This window comes from Poecilia reticulata, chromosome 1, assembly GCF_904066995.2.
Source record: "Poecilia reticulata chromosome 1, P_reticulata-male-v2, whole genome shotgun sequence".
Taxonomy (NCBI): domain Eukaryota; kingdom Metazoa; phylum Chordata; class Actinopteri; order Cyprinodontiformes; family Poeciliidae; genus Poecilia; species Poecilia reticulata.
The window spans coordinates 26,704,956-26,728,037 of NC_088830.1; the positions used below are offsets into that span (position 1 = coordinate 26,704,956).

At 38.2% G+C, this 23,082-nt stretch overlaps 1 protein-coding gene across 1 annotated transcript; it reads left to right on the forward strand.

Moving 5' to 3' along the window:
• The first annotated feature begins 72 nt into the window (after window positions 1-72).
• Window positions 73-22,810, forward strand: LOC103469948 (protocadherin Fat 4). Its single transcript, XM_008418037.3, has 30 exons — window positions 73-345; window positions 2,445-2,516; window positions 2,691-2,857; window positions 2,990-3,037; window positions 3,125-3,214; window positions 4,291-4,377; window positions 4,791-4,898; window positions 4,993-5,106; window positions 5,218-5,311; window positions 5,422-5,540; window positions 6,482-6,655; window positions 6,753-6,881; window positions 7,749-7,904; window positions 8,006-8,186; window positions 9,077-9,210; window positions 9,901-10,848; window positions 11,642-11,767; window positions 12,759-13,010; window positions 13,117-13,215; window positions 13,984-14,156; window positions 14,788-14,939; window positions 15,837-16,144; window positions 16,232-16,342; window positions 17,394-17,585; window positions 18,435-18,532; window positions 18,617-18,772; window positions 19,393-19,590; window positions 19,673-19,747; window positions 20,760-20,802; window positions 20,902-22,810. Exons 1-30 carry the CDS (start codon window positions 264-266, stop codon window positions 21,040-21,042), a joined length of 4,827 nt encoding a protein of 1,608 aa, XP_008416259.2. The 5' UTR covers window positions 73-263; the 3' UTR covers window positions 21,043-22,810.
• Window positions 22,811-23,082: the final 272 nt, after the last annotated feature.

Sequence of the window (23,082 nt, forward strand, 5' to 3'; positions counted from 1 at the left end):
AACAAAAGCACAGCAGCTGCGGCCGAGCGAGCGAGCGAGCAGCTGGTTTCATTCAGGCCTTTTGGACAGGCTGTAAACTCTGTTCAGGGGAAATGAAGCTCTGCTCCTTGATCTTTGATACTGTCCAACATCATTGCAACATTTTACAGCCCGTCATAAAAGATGATTGGTGGGAAGGAGGGTGAGGGAAAACTGCACACCATCCATAGCACTTGTGGTTCACCTGAACAGTTCAGTTCACTGGGAAACACAACCGGACCAACATGGACGGCGCTGGTTGGAGTCGGACATGCGTCGCTCTAGTTGTCTCTGTTTGGATCCATGTCGTTACTGGAAGTCCGATAGGTGAGTAAAGGTGGAATATGTTCGTCTGTAAGCAGGAAACCAGAGCCAACAGTGTAATAAAGCAGTTTTGTTGTACAAAATCTGAGCCTCTGCTCTTTAAAGTTAACTCTTACGTTAAATTATCCACTCTCAGAGAACACTCTGAGGTGTTTGATCAGTTTTCTTTTTGTCTAGAATAAGAAAACGAGCTTTGAGTTTAGTACGCTTCAGCTCTGAAGAGAAGACGTCGCTCCTTATCTGTTGGGTCCATGGTTCAAAATCCACACCGTCCACTTGTATTACTGTTTCTGTCAACATTTTAACCAAACAGTTTAATATTTCATTTTCATCATTTTCATTTGGTGTAAACCCAAAAACCAAAACCTACAGTCCTACTTCAGGTCTTTCAGAACCGAGAAAGAACAGAAAAATATCAATTACAGCTCGAGGGTAAATGAGCAACTTCTAAAACAAAGCTAAATATTTTTTACAAATTCAAGTTCTGTTTTTGTAAGAAACATTGGATAAAAATAGAACAACTTCAAGTGGTTATGGTGTCTTTGGAGTCTGGGGTGGTATTGTCTTGATTTTATGATTTTATGAATTCATAGATTTTTGAAGAAACTCTCATTCTGAGATTTAACAAAAGGGAAAAAAAAGATTTGGTGATCTTTAATCAAAAACAAGAAAACAGTGTCATTTATTGTCAAACAGTGAGACAGAAACTGCTTTTTACAGTGCATTTAAACATCTGGTTTAAATGCACCAGATGTAAGCAATAATGTATTGCACCAACAATACATTGGTTGGTGCAATACAAGCAATATAAGCAATAATTTAAATATCAATAATATAAATTCCAATGTGAATGTTGGTATTGGATCTATTTTACTCTGAGAAGTTTGATACTTTTGTTAACAGTTTCTCTTTCATATGTCCAACAAATTACTGAGATTTCATCACAGAGTTTATGCCACTGCATGCAGAAATTAAAATGCCAAAAATCAAGAGCTTACTTTTAAGTTTGAGAGAAGGATTTTATATGTTTCTAATGTTTGCACTTAACACTTTCTTTTAAAAAACAATATGTTTAATCCTCCCGTAAGCAGTTTTATTATTATCTATTCAGGCAGCTGAAGAAACATTACTGGAACTCAAAAATATACACTTATGTAAAGATATATATTTCAAACCTGAAATATGAATATGTCTAAATACCAGATATTGAAGGGAAAACGTATTTCTATGTATGTCATATGCAGATTTTGGTTACAGACTCAGTTATTCTAATAAAAAGTTGTGTGTAGAAGAAGATAATTGTTGAATTATGTTGTTTCTATACTGCAACATACTACTACTACTACTATTTCTACATACTTCTAACTACTTCAGTTAGTTATTTAGCCAACTGAAGTAAAATAACCACCAAATTATTCAATGAAGATGACATTTTAAAAGTAGCACTACATCTGAAGCTAAAAGTAAGTGTAAACAAGTTTTTGGTAAAAATACAAGAACTGATTAACTAATAAAAACATAAATCAATTAATATCTAAAAATGACATAATCAGATTGATCAAAATGTAAAGTTATGACGAAATGTATTTTTTTATCTAGTTATTTTTAATGACCAAAATAAAAAATAATTCATATAAATAACAAAATCAGGCAAAAGAAAAAAAATATTAATTTATTTCAATATGAAACTTATGAATCTAATAAAAACCACAGGTGTGTGTGTCTGGTCATTTTTCTTGATTAAAACAGGTTTGTTCTTCATTCAGTGAAGTTACACACATTGGGTAAAGTAGCAATGCTTCATAATACAATTGAAAAGTACAGCATAGTTAAAATACTCCTATTAGGACATTTATTCCAAAACGTTACTCAAGTAAATATAAATGAGTAAATGTAGCTAGTAATTCTGAGAATTAGATTATTATTGGATTGACATCAGTATTTCCAGTATGTGCTACTCAGTATTTAGTAGCACATATGATATGACAATGAAGCATCTTGAATCTATGCAATATTAGCAATTTTTCCTCTCCGAACTTTGGGGGAATAACCTGAATGATCTCATTCTGCAGATTTCCTTAATGTTATTTCTGTTTCTGCAGGTAGCACCACCATAAACTGTGGTTCAGCGTCTGCCACTTTAAATCTGGGTCCTGTGGATGAAGGATATTCAGGTAAAATGATAAAAACAACTCATTTAATTGAAATTATAAATAGATCAATTAAGAATGACTTCCTCCGTTGAGTCTTTTCTCTGTCATGTTACAGAAACAGATCATTTATTGGTAGCTGGATTTAATGAATTCATGAGGAAATTCAGTTTACAGGGTCATTTTTTGCTGCTGCAGGTGACGTGGAGCTGGTGTCCGGTATTCCACCTGGTACTATCGTGAAGCTGAAGGAAGACCCTTTTGAGACGCACCTTCAGTTTCTGGATTTGAACTTCACAGCAGGCGAAACCACAGCGACTGTTTTCACCAAGAAGCCGCTCGACGCCGACACCATAGTCTCTGAGGTAAGCTCCCCCACTTTACTGTACCTGAAATTGTTTGCTGAATATTTAATGCAGTTTTTGTTTCTTCACTGAAATGTTCAACTTCATTTATATTGCAGCAGAACTAACATCCTCTGTGTTTTTGTGTTGCAGACTGATAGAGTTTTGTACTACAGCTTAGTGTGCAATGATGTTGTGGCGGTAGGTGAAATTCCACAATTCCAGAGCAAACATTACAAACTGATTGAATAACAACTAAAACGCGTCTCGTTGTTTTTATTTTTACAGTACAAAAACTCCCGCAGGCTGAGAATCAATGACATCAATGACAACAGTCCAGTATTTGATAAGAAGTTTTATTCTCAAACTATTTCAGAGGTAAGTTAAAGGAACTGTAAACTGTAAAACTTTCATACATTTAAGAATCAGGTTATTAGCAGAAATATTATTGATGGTGATAAAAAATTCAATGTCAAAATAAATCTCCAACTTTATGGCTTCACGCTTGAGCGTTTTCTCTAATAGATGAGAAAGCAGCAGATTTATCTCTCCTCGCTTTCTCTCTCTGTCCTGTCTTCCTTGTTTCATACCAGGATTAAACAATTTATCATATTTTTAAAACATGCTGCCTTAAAGAAACCCAAAAATGTACTGCTGGGAGTTTCTTTCTGTTAAAAGGAATCATTTCTTTCCACCGTGGCCATTTGCATGCTCTGGATGATGAGTATCACAGCAAAAACACAAAATCTTACCAAGTATTTTTGGTCTAATTTCTAGTACAAAAGTAGCTTAGAAGTAACTTTTCAGCAAGAAATTGTAGCTTGTTTTAAGTAAATAATTCCTTCATATTGTTTTTCAAAAGTACTAGTTCCACTGGCAGATTATTTCATGTATAGTAAGATATTTTTGCCATGTTTAAGTGAAATAATCTGCCAGTGGAACGAGTCCTTTTTAAATTAATATCAAGTAATTATTTACATAAATCAAGCTCCTGCACTTTGCTATAAAGTTACTTGAAGTTAGTTTTGTCATATTCCAAGTGTACTAAGATATTTAACTAAAAACGTGATAACTTGATTAGTGGGTTTACTTCAATAGAAAGAAGTTTTTTAATCTGTCTGTAGTTGGAAAGAAATTACTGTTTTTCTGTCCATGATGTGGATCTATTTATCAAGTATTAAGGAGACAGAAAACATTTTATACTAAACAGATTGGATTATTAAAAAGTTTACAAAACTTTCCCTCATTTTTGCCCAGCTTGGCCTCAAATAATTAAGCTTTTACAAAACCAGATTTGAGACTTTTTCATTTGCAGCTTTTCTTATCTTTGAATCAGGTTGTTGTTGTTTTTTAATCTAAAATCTCATTCGTAAACTTAATCTGTTTAGATTTTGGAGACTACATGAATGGTTGTGTTTTTTGGTGCACAGTGATGATGGTGTGTTGTTTTACAGATTCAAGCTGTGAACACAGAGGTTCTGCGAGTGACAGCTAATGATGCAGACAGCACACCTGCGTTCAACCTCCTGACATACACCTATGTAAGAAGCCTTAAATAACTATAATTATTCAAGTCGACTGCTCTCTACAAGCAAGAAAAGTAGGTGTTGATGTTGACACCAACTGTGCTACATCAATCTCAGCTGCACAAATGTAATTGTTTGACTTTGTTAATGTCTGATGACCTCTGGAAATGTTTTATTAAAATCTAACGCCACAAATTAACATTTTTGCTGCACAAACATTGACACTAACTTCTTGGCAATAGTTAGTATTTTCCCTATTATGTGTTAGCCCTATATGGACCTAAAAAACATGCTTTTTACTAATAAATCTTTGTATTTTCCATTCTAATTTTATGATAATTAAGCCCCTTTAAGTTATAAAACGTTAAGCATTTTTTGGTTTTCTACAAATGGTTTGTATATCACTGATGTCATCGTTTTCCTTCTAGACTCCAGAAACACCAGACTTTTCCTTATCAAACTCTGGGGCGTTTACATTAATGAGACGTCTGAACTACAACATTGTACCAAAGTACAATTTTATCGTCACTGCCAGGGTAAGAAACCTAAGAAACAAACTATATTTATACACTGATTTATTTAACTCTTAACATAAATATATCATCCCTGTCTTTGTTGTTCCTGTTGCAGGACAGTGGCGGAAACAACGACACAACCTCAGTTGAGATTGTTGTAGAAGACTTTGACAACTTAAATCCCTTTTTCAGCCACAGTCTCTACCAGGCTGTTGTTCCAGAGAACCAGGTGAGGCTCATTTAGTGGTTATGTGAGTTTTATCTGGTATTTTGTGTGTAAAGCAGAAATTTATTTCAAACTGAAAGAATTGCTGTGAAGAACAGACTGACTGTGTTTCAGGACGGGGATCTCAGTGAAATAAGACCAGAACCAATAAAAGCCCAAGATGGAGACACTGGGATCAACATGACGATAACATACAGCATCACTTCAGGTACGGAAAACCTGCAGTGGTAAAACTGTCAGTTCAGACATGTTTACCATAAAACAGAAACTGATCACATTGATCAGTCATATAAATCTAAAATATGTATGTCTGTTCAGTCTCTCCTGCCGATTACCAAGCAAACTTCAACATCGACACCAACACTGGAGTTCTGACTGTGGTGACGTCGTTTGACAGGGAGGAAATGGACAGCAGTGAAATCTCTGTCAACATCAAGGTATTATCATTTATTCCCAGCCTCTGGAAGAAAATGAATAAAACTTGATCATCATTAACGATATTATGAGAGCACAGCTGAAGCCAGAAGTTTACATGCACCAAATAAAGACACAAATAAACTTTCTGAAGTTAAATCAGACCAAACTTTTCTTGTTTTAGTTCAGTTAGAATAACCAAAATTATTTCTATTTCCTAAATTCCACAATAATAAGAGGAATAATATGTCAGATATATATTATTTATTAATGTCTCTAAAATCAGACGTTTATGTAAATTTCTGCTGCATTTGAACTCTGAAATAATCTGGCAGTAGAACGCAGATTATTTCACTTAAACAAGACATGTTTCCCATTTCAAAAGTGAAATAATCTACAGTGAAACTTGTACTTTTTCATCACTATTAAGAAATAATTTACTTAAAACAAGCTCCTGTATCTTGCTGAAAAGTTATTTGAGTTAAGTTAGTGTCTTATTTAAATTGTACTAAGATATTTGCACTAGTAACCTGAACAAAAATATTTGGTGAGATTTTGTGTTTTTGAAGTGTGGAAACTTCTGTTTTTAACTGTATATATTAGGGATGCACCAATATAAGAGTTTGGGCCGATATTATATTGCTGTTTTGACCGATAAGTGATATTTACCAATATTATATAAATTCTACTGTTTTGACACCTGTGGGGAAAAAAAGCTACCAGAAACAGACGGGAACAAGATGGAAATAGATATCAGTTGTTAATATCGGCCCAGTTTTATTTATGTCCCAGTACCGATATGTTAAAAAATGACTAATCTTGGCTGATACCAATGTTGGTGTCGATATATCGTGCATCACAAGTTTATATAGAATGAAAACATATCACTAGTTCAGAAAACCATTACATGGATTCACTGTAGCTTTGAGTTCAGTCTGTATGAAATATGATTGTGTGTCTGCAGGCGGCCCAGACTGACGACCTTCTGAAGACCGCCGATGCCGTCGTCTCCGTCACGGTGGAAGATGTGAACGACAACGCTCCAGAGTTTGATCAGTCGAGCTACAACGTCTCCCTTCTGGAAAACTCTCCCGCTAACACCGTCGTGTTCAAAGCTGTCGTCACCGATAAGGACCAGGTGGACTTTACTGACAACAACTGGGTTTTACTCTTAATCACATTCATGAAAAGTTTATGATTTAATTTCTCTTCTGTTCTTGTCAATCGTTCCACAGGGAGGATTCGTGGGAAGCCTGCAAATCCTCCCAGAATCAACCTTCTTCTCCATCAGCCCTGACGGGACGGTCCGAGTCATAAACCCTGAGGTTCTGGACCGAGAGGCCACCGAGACATTCACATTCCAGGTGAAGAGAATTTTACCCTAATTACACTGCAAAAACACAGAATCTTATTAAGTTTTTGTCTAGTTTCTAGTGCAAATATCTTAGTGCATATGAAATTGGACAATCTAACTTCCAGGGAACTTTTCAGCAAGATATAGGAGCTGCTTTAAGTCAGTAAGTTTAGTAGTGTAGATTAAAAAATACTAGTTCTAATGGCAGATTATTTCACTTACAACATGGGAAAAATTTCTTGCTGAAAAGTTACTTGTGAGTTAGTTTTGTTTTGTTTAAAATGTACTAAGTAGGACTGGACAATATGGCTGAAACTCATATCACATTTCATATCGGTTGATATTGATAATTATTGATTTTAGTTTGTTTTACTGCTGCCAAATTTGTGGCGTGACTCTTCCTGTTTTATCTCAGTTTCCTCTCGTGCTATTGTATTAATTTTCTCTTTTCACGCCACGCCGTTGTTTTTTATTTTTAAGCAGTTATGCGGAACAGTGGTGAAACCTGAAACTGCCGCTGCACAAGTTACTCAACAGGTTGTTGCTAGGCAACCAAAGAGTGAGCGAGTTGCTAGGTAACCAAATAGTGAGTGAGTTGATTCCACCTCACTTGCCACAAGAGGCTGAGCAGCTAAAGCATGTCCTACATCCCCCAGAATGCTTTGCAGTTCTGGATTTGAGTTCAGTGAAATAATTGAACGTTGGACATATTATCTTCTGATATTGATCATGTATCTGTCTCTATACTGTTATTGATTTATTGCCCTGCCCTAGTACTAAAATAATTGCACTAGAAACCAGACAATAATACTTAAGATATGTGAGCAGCAGGGTGAACACAGTGCATCTGTATGATTTTTTTTCCCCCAATTTGAAGATTGAAGCGAAGGAGACAGAAGTTCCCAATCAAATTACAACAGCTCAAGTCACCATTAACCTCCTGGATGAGAACGACAACAGCCCGGAGTTCAGCAGCAGCATGTATGAAGGACAGGTGTTTAAAAATCAGACAGTCGGAATGCTGGTTGTCAAGGTGAGGAAGGGAAACAGCTCACATATTTAATTTAATAACCATAAATATTAGCTGAACATTTGATAAATTACACACTGATGAGTTTGTTGTTGACTCTACAGGTTGAGGCAGAGGATCCAGACGATGGAAAGAACGGGGAGATCCAATATTCCATTACATTCGGGAACAATGACGGATACTTTTCCATCGATGCTAGCAGCGGAGAGATCAGTCTGGATAAAATCATTCCTCTGGAGGAAAACCGAGTGCTGGAGTTTCCTCTCTACATCACCGCCAGAGACGGTAAATTATTACTGTTTTCTGGAACATCCAGTAAGAATTAATTTTAGAAACTAAGAAAAATGTATCTTTTTTTCTAGAAAATGTTTTAAAATTATCTCAAAATTTCTGATTTTTTTAAAGGGAAATTTACCCTTATTTGTATTTTTTTTTTACAATGACCCTAATATTCCGTTGTGTTTGAGTGTGTACATGTGAGACGCATCTTTTTTAAATGACGTAACCCACATGCGTGTCACTCTCGCTCTAAACATGTCGCTGTTCTGTGGGGTTGTTACAGCGCCGCCCACTGGCCTGGCATACCTACTGCAGCGTTTCTGTTATGCTGCATTAAGGAAATAAAGTAGAGAGACAAGCAAAGGAGATTTTAGGACTGAAAAGAAAAACCTGAAACACAAACAATCACTAATCTGAAAAACCTAGCTCTAATTAACAAATAATAATAATAATCCAAGATTACAGAGAAATAAACTAAGACCAGATCTAAGTAAATAATAAAGACATTATTACACAGATTAAACTAAAAGTCCAAACACCTGCAGATTATGACACAGAGCTCAGAGCAAGAGCTGTAATTATTCAGCAGGAATTAAAACATTGTCCTAAAATAGTTACATAAAGTTTATTTATCCTTCAAACTCTATCTTTCAGCACATGTACCTCGTCTACTTTAATATCTTATCCAATTTATGGAGGTTATAAAACTGTTATTGCAGCTAGTTGTAAATCATGTGACCGTAGATTTATGAAACCTTTTATTTCTGGGTCAGAACGCTTCCTGATAACAGGAAGATTTTCTGTCTGCCTGCGTTTGGTTAAAAATCTATTCGCTCAGAACAGGCATGATGATAAAAACTGAATCACAGTTACATTTCTGCCCTCTTCTCCTTCAGGAGGCACCATATCCCGTTCCACATCAGCACAGGCGATCGTTCGTGCTCCAGGTAACTCGAATCCTCAGTTTCTACAGAAACTTTACCAAGGCGCCGTAGAAGAGGAGCAGGAACCAGGAGCTCTGATTGTGAAGGTAGGATAAATACAACTGGAAAAGTATAAAACCATTTCACTCAGAATAACACAATAACACAAAACATTCACTAAACTACTGGCTATTTGGGTCCGAAAAGTGGCGACAACGTTGCTAGGACAAAAGGAATTTCCTTGTCCTGACCCTCCACTCATCCTCAGACTTGGCCACGCCCCTTAGCGTTTCCTGACTCCGCCCACTTTGGCGACATTTTCCAAAATTTGTCTGGGGGCGGAGTTATGCTTGTCACTGCAGTGAGGGAGGGTATTTTTATTTCTTTTTTAATTTTGTATTTTATTGTAATTATATAAATAGCATATGATTAAATCAGAATGAAAAGAAATAAACATTAAAAAACGGGTTAACCGGATTTTTACGACATTGTAATAGGACCATAGCAGATAGAAAGAAAAGGAGTAAATTTCCACCAAAAAATCTGAAACATTTTCTGGAGGAAAAAAACGAGGAAATTTCTTAGTTTGAAAAGTCAAAAATTTTGTAGAAAAAACTAAATTAATGCATCATTTTCCTTCTGCTTCACATTTATGCTCTAATATCACATAAAATCTCAACAAAACACATCTAATTTTATGTTGAAATCTCCAGAACTGCGAGTATTTTTGCAGGTATTTTCCATTTTGCAAAAGTAAAATCCGTGTAGCCTCCTAAATGATTCTTCGTTGGTTTCAGGTGAACTTCCTCTCGATTTCTTCTGAGCCTGTGGCCCTTCAAGTTACAACAGAGGCTGATAAATTCTCCATCTCCAACACTGGTGAAGTCACAACCAGAGTGAAGCTTGACCGTGACGACGGCCCACACAACTACTCAGTGGGAATCTCCATCAGCGATGGCGCCACCACTGACACGGCGGTCGTTGAGGTTCAGGTCACTGACATCAACGACAACAGCCCTGTTTTCACCTCCAGCTCTGTCTCAAAGTCTGTCCCAGAGGACACAGAGGTGGGATCCAACATTACCGGAGTCGTAGCCACAGACAAAGACAGCGGCTTCAACAAGGAGATCAGATACTCCCTGAGAGGAGGGGAGGGGCGGTTCTTCATCGACCCAGTGTCCGGGATGGTGAGCCTGGCTGCTGCGCTCGACAGGGAGACCACAGCGGCGTACGAGCTGCTGGTGGTGGCTGAAGATCAGGGTCGCCCTGCCAGGTCCGCTACTGCCACGCTGGCGATCCAAGTAACCGACATCAACGACAACTCCCCGAAGTTCTCACAGCCGGAGTATCAGGTGGAAGTGTCCGAAACCGAGCCAGTGGGAACGAGCCTCCTGACGCTGTCAGCTGAAGATCCGGATGAAGGAGCGAATGGGAGAGTCACCTACAGCATCTCCGAGCAGAGTCCATCGTCTGAGCCGGCGGTTTTTCAGCTGGATGCCTCCAGCGGGATCCTGAGTCTCGCCCAACCTCTGAACTACAGTGAGGTCAAAGAGTTCACCCTGAGCGTTCAGGCGTCGGATGGCGGATCGCCCTCGCTGGTCGGAAATGGATCTGTGGTGGTGAAGGTGAAGGATGTCAACAACAATCCTCCAAAGTTCAGCAAGGAGCGCTATGATGTGGCGATCTCTGAGAATCTGGCCAGCGGTGCATCCATCCTTACTCTGGAGGTCACTGACGTAGATGAGGTGAGGTCAGAGGTCGGTAGATTCCACACGAACTGTACTCAAGTACGAGTAGCATGACTTCAACATATTTTTACTTGAGTAAAAGTAAAAAGTTGTTGTCCAAGAAATTATTAAGAGTGAAGGTAAAAAGTGATCAAATTACCAATTATTTCATATTTAAAAATTACATCATCAAATGAACCAAAATATAAAGTTAATTGGAAATTTTGATATTTTATGGACCAAAATTATAATAATTCATATAAGTAACAAAAAATAGCAAAATCAAGCAAAAGATCAGTTTCATTCAATAGAAAACATGAAATTTTAACAAAAACTGCAGGTGTGTTTCTGTGTCTGGTGGGTTTTTGGTTAAAACATGTTTGTTTTTTATTCAGTGGGTTGAAAATCCAGACATTTACTCAAGTATGAGTAGAAATACTTCATAATCAAAGGAGTCGGTAATATTTACAACTCTAAAAACTATTTTACCTTCAGTCCAGGAAAAAAAACTAAAATAAAATTTTTTACAATATCTTTTAATATTATTATTACTAAAAAACAAACTTCAACTGCTTTGAAAAATGATAACTTGTTTCCATAAAAGGAATTAATGTTTTCTTACATTTTTAAACATTTCTTTAAAAATAAATCCCACGTATTTGCAACCTAAAAGAAAAAAAAAGAAGAAAATATTCACTACATCATAGGTGCATCTAAGAAAGGCATTTATTTATTACCTATATATTTTTAAATATTGCTCAGTGCTTTATTTTGGTCCATTTTGGTTATTTACACGTTTCTTCCTGTACAGGACGGATTCTCCAATGGTCACTTCGTTTACACCAGTGATACTTTTGACATCAACAGTCAAGGAGTCGTTTCACTAAAGACAGACAAGACTCTGGACAGAGAGACGAAGGACAGCTACATGCTACAGGTAAGCAGGTCTCACTCCGTACAACCTGATTATATTTTCTGTGTTTTGGTTTTGCCGTTTGTGTCGTGGATGACAAATTTCTGAGTATTTTCTATCAAATTTTCATCTTTTCAAACTCGGGAATCTTGGTTGTTTTTCTTTAGGAAATGTTTGAGATTATTTTCAACATTTCTGAGTTTTTTGGTAAAAATGTATATAATAGCCCTAATACACCATTTCAGATCTCAGAGGTTTCACCAACCAACTCCATACATCTACCATCTAATCTACGTTACTATAAAGTTTAGGTGAAGTGTCTTTTTTATTGTAGCATTTTTCCTTGACGTCATTTTCCACATGATATCTGAGTTGATTGATTAACAACGGTTAGAGATCGATGTTTCTCCGCCCTGATGGATGAAGAACAACAAAATGTTTATCACAGACGGCTGTATATCCATAAAGTGCTTGGCTGTCATTAGCCTTTTGTTATAAATGTACCTAATGCTGATAAACATAAAATTAAATATTTACAAGTCAGTATATCTCAGCAGCGCAAACAGTTTTTTCAAATCTTTGGAGCAAAAATAGGTCACAGTAAATTTTAGAGTAAGATACAAAGACAATAAATTACACTAGAAATTATTGGGATAAATGATAATATTGTTATTTTTGAGACCATTTCCAAGTAATTTAATAATAATTGCATAAAAATGTGAGTTCATCCACTCAAAGATCCAAAACACTGGAACAGGAAAATATTTAAAAATCCAAAATAACCAACAAAACAAATGAAACAACAATAATAATTAAATGGATTATGAAGTCTCTGTGACCAAAACTGCAGAGTAACTACTTTGTACTGGGTGTTAAATGTTTGCAGCGTTTCTCAAAATGGCGGCTTTTCAACGATATCAAATGGAGCATCTCTTTGTTGTTCAAATGGAAATGATCTCGGCCATTTTAATTTATTGTTTATTGTGCTCTAAGATGTGAATCCTTCCTGTTTCAGGTTGTAGCTGTGGATCAGCCCACCGACGGCCTGAGCGCCACGGCTCAGCTCAACATCACCGTCCTGGACTATAACGACAACACCCCTCAGTTCCCGAACATCCCTTACCCCTTGGAGATCCCAGAGGGAGAATATTCAGCAGAAAAACCCGGAGAAATTTTCACCATCCAGCCCACAGACGCAGATATCGGTCTGAATGGAGAGGTCACCCTCTCACTCAGTCCACCTCACCCCATTTTCAGCTTCAGAGAGGTGAGCCTCAGATTCAGTGGCGTAAAACCAGCATCTTTATCTTCCCTAACAGTTTACAGCCAGAGAGTTTTGCTTTGTGGATCTTGAAGTCATGTTTGTTTTGCAGGATGGGACGCTGTTGGTTGTTGGTTCCTTGGATCGGGAAAAAACGGAAACGTACGACCTGATTCTGAAGGCTTCAGACAAAGGCAGCCCACAGAGAGAGGTGAGACGAAGCTGCAACTAATCTTTTTATTTCCCTTTAAATGTCTTTAGTATTTGGTTTTATTACAGAGAACAATAGGAATAATTCAGAGAATTCGTTAAATCTAATAGTAAGTAAAGGTGACTTATCATGCCTTCTTGAACACGGTGGGATTGGTATATACAAAACATGTTTCCGACATGTTTTGCCTACAATCTTGCTTAAATAATGAGATTTAATCTGGTCAGTTCTGGCTCCTATAGAATGAGTCATTTTATGGCGTCTTGTCACTTTAAATCCAGACAAGCTGCTTCTGGCCACGCCCACTAACTCAGCATTTACACTTGCATGTAAAAATGGCTGCAAACAGATGCATAATTATGCAGCCTTACATCTTAGAAGAGCATAAGTAGAGCCTGCTGCACAACCAACAAGAATGCAGAAAGTGGTTTCTAAATGGTAAGTCAACGACATTGTGCAACGCATAACGTTCCAAATGTTCTGGACCTCTACTTGGGTTACTAGGTAACAGAGCGAGGCTTAGCTGGCGTTGCTAGGTAACAACTCTCTGCCTATGAAATTTGACGTAGCAATCGGGAGGTTCTTCAAACGGCTAATTTTCCAGACTCAAAAAACATGATATAAAACGACTGGTTGTGTTTTTTAAAGCAAAATGGAAATACAAAAACATGCAAAATGTGAATTTTACATAATAGGTCCCTTTAAAGCAGCTTTTTTTCCTCACATTTGTTTGCAAAACGATGTTTTAAGTCAAACCTTGTGCTCTAGAACATCACCACCATCAGCGTGAGCATCACAGACGTCAACGACAACAAACCCGAGTTCAGCTCCAGCAGCTACGACGTCAGCATCCTGGTAAAAGACGCAGAGAAGGGGAAGCTGGTGCTGACGCTGAGAGCCACCGACAAAGACACCGGGAACAACTCACTCATCACCTACAGGTTCGCTCAGAACTCACATTACAACCACAAACTGCAGTTTACAGAGATTTATAGTCACACACAAACACAAAATAGGATAAAGTTGATATAACAGGATCTTTTTTGTTTTTCACAAAGAAAAAAAGAGGAAAAAACTATGGCAAACTTTGTAAATAAAATTGAGAATCTTTGGCAAAGCGGAAAATTGACACAATCCATCCAATATGATTGAGCTTGAGCTGTTTTACAGAAGTGATTGGGGAAAAATTTCTTGACATATAAAGCTGGTAGACACACCACTGAAAACCTAACTACTGCAGAAGGTGTTTCTCCAAAGTGTTACCTCAATAAATATAAAATCCATGTTGTATTTTTAGGGTTTTATCTGTAAAAAAAATTTTGAAACCCTCGTATTTGCCATTCATTTGATAATTATGGATAACTTTATGTTGGTTTGTCACATAAAATTCAAATAAAATAATGAAGTTTTGATTTTTATTGTAATGAATTGTGACAGATTTAAACTGGTGTTTATATAAAAACCTTGTATTTCAATCACTCAAACACACCAATTGATTTATTTAAAATATTCTTGTCTCAAATCAAACAAATCAACTAATCCGGCAGCTTTTCTCTTAATGTCTGGTTGCAGTTTCTCTGAAGGACATTCGCCACATTTGGATTTAGACAGCGAAACAGGAGAAGTGACTCTGACCTCTGACCTTGCTGATGTAACAGAAGACACCACACTGGTTCTGACGGCTGAGGCCACAGATCATGGCAAACCTCCGCTCAATGCCACAGGTCAGAATATTGATTAGTATTTATTATTTTTGTATGCACTAGTGGTCCTGAGGCTGCAGACATCCTGAACTTTATCCAGTGAAGAGGCAGCAGAACTCTGAAAAACACTTGTTTTAAACTCTGACATAATTTACTTCATACTACTAGCACTGCAGTACAGCCATCTGCTATAGGAAGCTAGAAAAGTAACAACTTAGCAATCCTAAAGTGCTAAATAAAATGTGATTTCCAAAACTGAAGTGCTGCATTGAAATTAGCCGTTCATTGTTATTATGAAAAAAGGTTCCACCAGCACAGAACAAAATTATTTTTATTTTATTTTCTAAGGTCTAACTTCTGTTTATGGAAGGTTTTCTCCCTCTACACTTGTGTTTCCAATTAAACCCCAGAAGTTGGGGGAACTAAATAAAACATGACCGTTTACTATCTAACTCCTTAAAGTGTCTTGTTAAATTATTGTTGGGGGTTGATTTGTTCATAATTTGACATCATAGTTTTTAGTTTTACAAAGACGGGGACTTGATGGTCATTCAGGAGTGTGTGGGATTGTCAAAGATTTTCAAAACGTTTTTGTGACTGAGGTGGAAAAATATAAATTTCCAAATGCTGTTAGATGAAAATATCTTAAAGTCACATTTTTTTTCCCGTGGCCATAACCCCCTTCCAAAAGAAGATGGCTTCTCAGAAAGCTTAGTGATTATTTGTATCGGGTTTAAGCATTTAATGTGATCACAAACGTAATGATTATTTATTATTCCTAACGACTCAATGAGTTACTCGTGTGTAATTGAATTAAAGATGGTCCTAACGTTTTATGCATGAACATTTGTTTAGTGTTTTGTTATCAGACCAGTGCATTGTGTGAATATTATAAGGCTGAATGACCTTTCTGTGCAGTTCGTGTTGTGGTGAACATCAGGATCGCCAGTCTGGTGGACGGCGTGGCGTTCATGAACTCTTCCTACAACTTCAAACTGAAAGAGAACCAGAATTCAGGGGTCACTGTGGGGCAGGTCCGCGCCTCCGCAGGAAGCAACCTGTACGAGGTTTCCTACGAACTACGAACACACAAAGACCTGTTCTCCATCGACAGCGATGGCACCATCGTTTCCACAAAAGAGCTGGACAAGGAGGAGCAGGAGTGGTACTTCCTGGATGTGGAGGCTGTGGACACGCGAACGCCTCCTACATCAGCAGTGGCCACGGTAACAACAGCATCACTCAGCTGTCATCACAAACTCTCTTTATCGTTGCTTTCATACAAACAAAATTGACTTTTTTTTGTCTCTCAGGTCAGAATTCAGGTGGAGGATGTAAACGAGCCTCCAGCGTTCTCCTCAGACGATTATGAAGCCTCTGTGTTCAGCATCGCCCCGTACAAAACCCCAGTCATCCAAGTGAAGGTAAATTCCTCCTATCAGCTGTTTGGGAAATGTGCTTCTGAACATGTTTATCTCCACAGTGAAGTGAGATTGCAGGAACAGTTACTGTAAAGGTCATAAACACATGGCTCTGTACTTTGACCTGAAACCCTCCCACTATAAAAGTGGTTAATATGTCAACAATCTGCAGTCACATTTTCAGGAATGTGAAGGAAGCTTATCGTTTCTATAACACCACTTACTATGTGAACAACTTAGGAATAGCAAACCACAACACTCAGGTAAAAAAAATCTACAAGCAGAAAATAAGAATAAAAACTGTTCAATAAGGGTGAATTTACAACATAAGAGATAATACCGTACAGCTGGTAAAAGTTAAAAAAATCGCATCTATAGTTGTGCTTAGACAACTACAGACTAAATTTCATTTTACTTATTTATTTCAAACAGGTTTTTAAAAACAAGATGACAAGCAATCAGAAGGACAAGAGAAAACATGAGCCAAGAACAAAATAAATAGCTTAGCACTTTTTTCTGTTTGAAAAGAGTGTGAAGACGTCAACACTTATTTAATCCAATCCCTTCTCTGAATTTAATGAAATATTACTTACAGACTCAATAATTATCAGAAATTTGTAATTAAAACCAACAGACTACATAGAAGTGAAGAAAATGTGCAAATACCATGAGGGATGTAAACACTCATTGAGTTTGTTGGGACTATTAGTGGTTATAGTCTAAGAGCTTCTGGGAGGAAGGATCTATGATGACGCTCCTTTGTGCACCAAGGATGCAGCAGTCTGTTATTGAGCACATTATATAGATTAATTACACACAGACTGATGTTTTTAACTCTTAATTTCTGTTAGTTTTGATGATTTACCACTTAAAGCACATTAAGACACGGCATTAATTCAGATCAATACAGAAATCTGAGTTTGCTTAAAAGTGTGTTTAATGCCTGTTTGATATTTTCAAAAGGTTATTTTAATCTGAAAAATTAGCTTAATTAAAATGCATATTCTGCAGCACCATTAAGGAGTTTTCTTTCTTTCTTCCTGCCCACCCTCAGGCCGTGGACCCTGATGTTGGAGACAACAGTGATCTGGTCTACAGTCTGTCAGGAGAAAGCTCCTCTTTTGCCGTGGAGCCGACTTCAGGTCTGCTGTATGTGGTGTCAGCAGCAGATCTGGGTGGAAAAACCGTCACAATGGAGGTGAAGGCCACAGATCCTGATGGACTTTCTGCTACAACCACAGTAAAGGTAAGAGCCTAAAACTGAATGTTGGTTCTTTGGTTGAACATGAATATTACTGATCTCTAAGGGCTTTTTGCCACAGGGACATTTAAGGCATAATGCCAAAGACTGTATGACGGGGTTGGTTGGTTGGTTGGTTGGTTGGTTGGTTGGTTGGTTGGTTGGTTGGTTGGTTGGTTGGTTGGTTGGTTGGTTGGTTGGTGGGTTGGTTGGTTGGTGGGTTGGTTGGTTGGTGGGTCGGTTGGTTGGTGGGCTGGTTGGTTAGTGGGTCTGGCGGGCTGGTTGGTTAGTGGGTCTGGTGGGCTGGTTGGTTAGTGGGTCTGGCGGGCTGGCTGGCTGGTTGGTTAGTGGGTCTGGCTGGCTGGTTGGTTAGTGGGTCTGGCGGGCTGGTTGGTTAGTGGGTCTGGCGGGCGGGCTGGCTGGCTGGCTGGCTGGCTGGCTGGCTGGCTGGCTGGTTGGTTGGTTGGTTGGTTGGTTGGTTGGTTGGTTGGTTGGTTGGTTGGTTGGTTGGTTGGTTGGTTGGTTGGTTGGTGGGTCTGGCGGGCTGGTTGGTTAGTGGGTCTGGTGGGCTGGTTGGTTAGTGGGTCTGGTGGGCTGGCTGGCTGGTTGGTTAGTGGGTCTGGCGGGCTGGTTGGTTAGTGGGTCTGGCGGGCTGGTTGGTTAGTGGGTCTGGCGGGCGGGCTGGCTGGCTGGCTGGCTGGCTGGCTGGCTGGTTGGTTGGTTGGTTGGTTGGTTGGTTGGTTGGTTGGTTGGTTGGTTGGTTGGTTGGTTGGTTGGTTGGTTGGTTGGTTGGCTGGTTGGTTGGTTGGTTGGTTGGTTGGTTTCAATCTTTCTTTCCTTTCTTTCCTGTCGCAGGTTGTGGTTCAGGGCAGCGCCAGCAGCAGCGACGTGACGATCATCTCTATAAATCAGCCGGCTAACATTGTGGAGAAGAAGGTTCCAGAGCTGGAGCAGTACGTTCATGAATAAAGTTCTGTTTATTTTCTGATTTATTTCATCCATTCCTGTCATCATATCGCAGATTTGTTTTGACTCAGGGCTTTAGGTAAAACTCTAGGCTGGAAGGTGAACATAATCCAGGTGTGGAGCTCTGGTGGAGAAGAAAGCCGAATGCTGAGGGCATCGGTCAAGACTCTGGTCAGCTTCGTTGCTCTTGATGGCGATGAAGCTGTTGAACCTCAGGAAGTCGCAGAGTAAGAGTTTAATTTTTCACTCACTTTTTGGAACATAGTAAATTTCATGTAACACTCCAATCTTAGATGTTTAAAGGTGGCCTTCTATGCTTCCTTGACCAGGTTAGGATAGGTCTTTGCGCTATATATGTGCAATACAATTTTTAAACAAAATTATTCTTAGATAATCAAATTTTAGTCTGCTCAGTTCTGACTAGTTTGAGCTGTTTTAGGACCTATTGTCACTTTAAATCTAAATATTTCCATTGGCACATAAAAGTGGCTGTAAACATCTTTGAAAAGCAGAAGTAGATCCTCCCGTGCAACCAACAAGAATGCCAAAAAAGTGGTTTTTAGATGACAAGCCAGCAAAAAAACACTTGCCTTTTCCAGCAGCCATTGTACAGCACATAAAGCGATAAAACCAGCTGACCAAACGTCTTGGAGTTCAGCTTGGGTTGCTAGATGGCGAGCTGTGATGTTTTGCCAAAAAATGCCTGGGTGTTTTTTTGTTTTTTTAACTTCCCAGTTTTGTTTTTAGAAGCAGTAGAAACCCAAATGGAATTTTAAAAACATGCAAAATGTAACTTTTGCATAATAGGTCCCCTTTAAAGTTGTAACTTGTCTGTTTGATTTACCAGGAAGCTGCAGAGCCAGTCTGACGAGGTGAGAGCGGAGCTGGCCGTGGTGTTTGGGAGCGACATTAATTTTGACGTAGAGATAAACTCTCCGAGCTCCGACTCAGGGAGTTCGTCAAACCAGACTATAGTCATCGTTCTGGGAGTTTTGTTGGGCCTGACGTTCGTGGCACTGATCGTTTTCTTGGCTTTATTTATCAGGTGAGCCTCAGACTGCTTTGTGGTTTCTTGTTTGGTGAACGACGCAAACTAGTAAATCTAAACGATTCTTGTTTGTTATTAGTGTCAAGAAGAGTAGGAAGCAAAATGCATTTGACAGAGAGAACGTCGACATCAACCGAAAAATTGGAGGTTATACGTAAGTAGGATTAAATGTGATGAAAAGATTCTTGAAATAATTGTTAACTAATTTAGTGATTGATTAATCCTTAACTGAAGAATACTGACTCAAAAAAATACCATTGGCTGAAAATAAATCATAGCTACAAGGCAATATTATGGACAATGTGGAGTAGATATATATATATATATATATATATATAGACAGACAGACAGACAGACAGACAGACAGACAGACAGACAGACAGACAGACAGACAGACAGACAGACAGACAGACAGACAGACAGACAGACAGATAGATAGATAGATAGATAGATAGATAGATAGATAGATAGATAGATAGATAGACAGACAGACAGACAGACAGACAGACAGACAGACAGACAGACAGACAGACAGACAGACAGACAGACAGACAGACAGACAGACAGACAGACAGACAGACAGACAGACAGATAGATAGATAGATAGATAGATAGATAGATAGATAGATAGATAGATAGATAGATAGATAGATAGATAGATAGATAGATAGATAGATAGATAGATAGATAGATAGATAGACTCAGAAATTTTGAGATGAATCTAAAAAATGTTCTAGAAAAGCTTTTTTGCTGGAAATGTATTCCTTTTTTTTGTTTACAATGGCCCTAATTGATTAATCTAATTAATCTAAGAATTTCTGATATTTTTCTTGCAAATTTTTGACTTATGAAACTCAGACATTTTTCTAGATTTTTTTTTTAGATTAATTTCAAAATTTCTGGGTTCTTTCTGACAAATTTTCAACTTTCTATCTCAGAATTTCTTTTTTTTCTAGAAAGTTTATGAGGTTTTTTTTAGCAGGAATACACTCCTTGTTTTTCTTTTTATTTACATTTGCCAAATACACCGTCGTATTGTAGGTACGGTTGTTGCAGTAATGTAACTGTGGTGCAGGCATCAGATTGTCTTGATCTGGTTCTTCTATCTCAAACAAACAACAAAATAAATAAAAAACTGTTAACTGAGATGTTTTGTTGCATTTCAGAAACATGAATTTCCAGGCAGCCTCCACGAATCCCGGTCTTGAGGTAGAAACAAATAAATCTTCAATCTTTAAGATGTTTAACTAAAACATTTGATCAAATCAAGAGTTTAAACATGAGGCTGACCAGCAGTTTGTGTTTCAGCATCCTGTGAATCCGTATAAACGCGGAGCAGAAGACAAAGACAGACGGGCCGACGAGGACCGGACGCCAAACAGAGACAGTTTGGGAGGGAGACGACACAATGACAGCAAGAGCGATGAAAGTCACACCTCTGCTCTCTGATCCGGACATTTCTGTTAACCTTTACGCACCAGAATAATCATCTACTTTATTTTTTAATTGACCTCCGCGACTTTAAAACATCCTAATTTATTATCATCTTCAAGCACCTTTTGTTTATGTCGAGTTAAATTTCAGCGAAGATTTTCCCAACATGAATGTGATCCCAGTTCTCTGTTAATGATGCACAAATCTACTTAATAAAAGTCTATTTTATTTATAAGAGTCCATCTTTGGTCTCAGTCGACTTTAACGTAAAGGTGAAATCCTAAAAGTTCTGAGTTCAGGATATTTACTCACGACCAAATGTTTGGAGACAGAAAGAAACAAAGTTTACTGCTTCGCTTTCAGGATCTGTCATATTATTATTATATGGTATATTTAAGTTCACTAAATCACATTTTATAGCTTTTATAAAGATTCCAGCAATTCTCTGTAGGATTAGTGTAAAAAAAAAGAATAGAAACTGTGATGTTGGAAAACGGCTATTTGTAGATGTTTGTTTCCAAAGATGTTTAGGAATAATAAAAAATGTATTTATTTAAGGTGGAGAACATCAACAAACTGTAATTTGTTAACGCCAAGTTGTGATTATTTAACTTTTTAACTTCATAATTTGGGTTTAAATGCCTCCACTGACCTTCCAAAATGTTCACTGTAAAATCATGAAATGCAAATTTTACCTGCTGCAATTAGTCAACTGATATTTTAGCCGTCCGTCCTCTGGGTGGTGTTTTTGTTGTATATAATATAAAAAAATTAAAAGTATTCCTTAGAAGTGTCTGAGTCATGAGTCTTGGCTTTATGCATGTTAAGAGCTGCAGGTTTACTGTCTTTAACCAGTGAAGCTTTGGTCCATCAACTGAAAATTCAAGTGAAACACCTTTAATAACCTTGTTACAAAAATGTGCTGCACACCCCTAATGTGTTAAAGCACCTTTCATTCAGTTTCAGTTTTATACACCTGGTGCATGTAAGAGTGTCATGGTTTTACGTAAACTTTGGGCTCACGTGCAGAAAACTCTCAGGAGACAAATGAAAAAGTAAAGGTTTATTGAAAAACAATTGATTTGAATGTGCATCTTTGTCTGGGGAATCTGGAAACGGGAGGATGAACGGGAACAGAGAGGGAGAACGGTGATGACCTGGAACAACAGAGACTTGAGCCGGGCCTGTGTGGGGGGTTTAGGAGCGACGGAGAGCTTGTGTAGAACCAGAAGGCAGACAGAGGACAGACGGGTTTCAGAGCTTGAATCGAGGAAGAGGAGCGGAAAGTTGCCAGCCGTGGAACTTGAAGAGAGTATTTTGTTTTTAGTTTTTAAATCATGAGGGGGAACCAGACAGACTTGATGAGCAGAGAATCCAGGAAGTCGGCAGTAGAACCTTAAAGGAGAACAGAAAGGTAAGTCAAGGAAATAATTAAAGGTACCTCAGGGAACAAATACCTCAGAGCCACCAGATGGAAACCAGCTCCTCTAATCCTTGGGTTATGAGTCAGATGATTCCTGTTATAACCTCAGCAAGTAGAAGCATATAGAGATTAAATAAAGAGGGATTCAAGGATTGAGCCTTTGGGTACCCCACATGTGACCTTTGACCTCTTCAATGAGAAGTTTCCTATTGAAACAAAGAAATCCCTGTTCTTTATTTAAGATTCAAACCAGTTGAGCACTGGACCGAAGAGTCCGTCCCAACTCCAGTCGTTCCAGTAACATGTCATGGTCAACAGTGTCAAAAGACGCACTGAGGTCCAACAGAACCAGAACTGATGTGGTTCTTCCACTGTCTGTGTTTATATGGATGTCACTGAACACTTTGACTAGGCCAGTCTCAGTTCTGTGGTGAGACCAAAAACCAGACTGGAAGGAGTCAAAGTGGTTGGTTATAGTTTGAAAGTTATTTAACTGTTTAAACAGCTTTTTCAATAACTTTGCTGATCAATGGGAGGTCAGAGGTCGGCCTGTAATCCTGCAGTAGTGATCTGTCCAGATCACAGTTATCGGTGGTTTGATAACTGCTGTTTTAAAGCCTGGGGTAAAACAC

Bases quoted from the DNA above. Each gene is read 5' to 3' on its own strand.
- LOC103469948 (XM_008418037.3), top strand. From the start codon at position 264: ATGGACGGCGCTGGTTGGAGTCGGACATGCGTCGCTCTAGTTGTCTCT. The intron at 4,378-4,790 runs GTAAGAAGCCTT...TTTTCCTTCTAG, and splicing joins ACCTCCTGACATACACCTAT to ACTCCAGAAACACCAGACTT. The intron at 9,211-9,900 runs GTAGGATAAATA...CGTTGGTTTCAG, and splicing joins CAGGAGCTCTGATTGTGAAG to GTGAACTTCCTCTCGATTTC.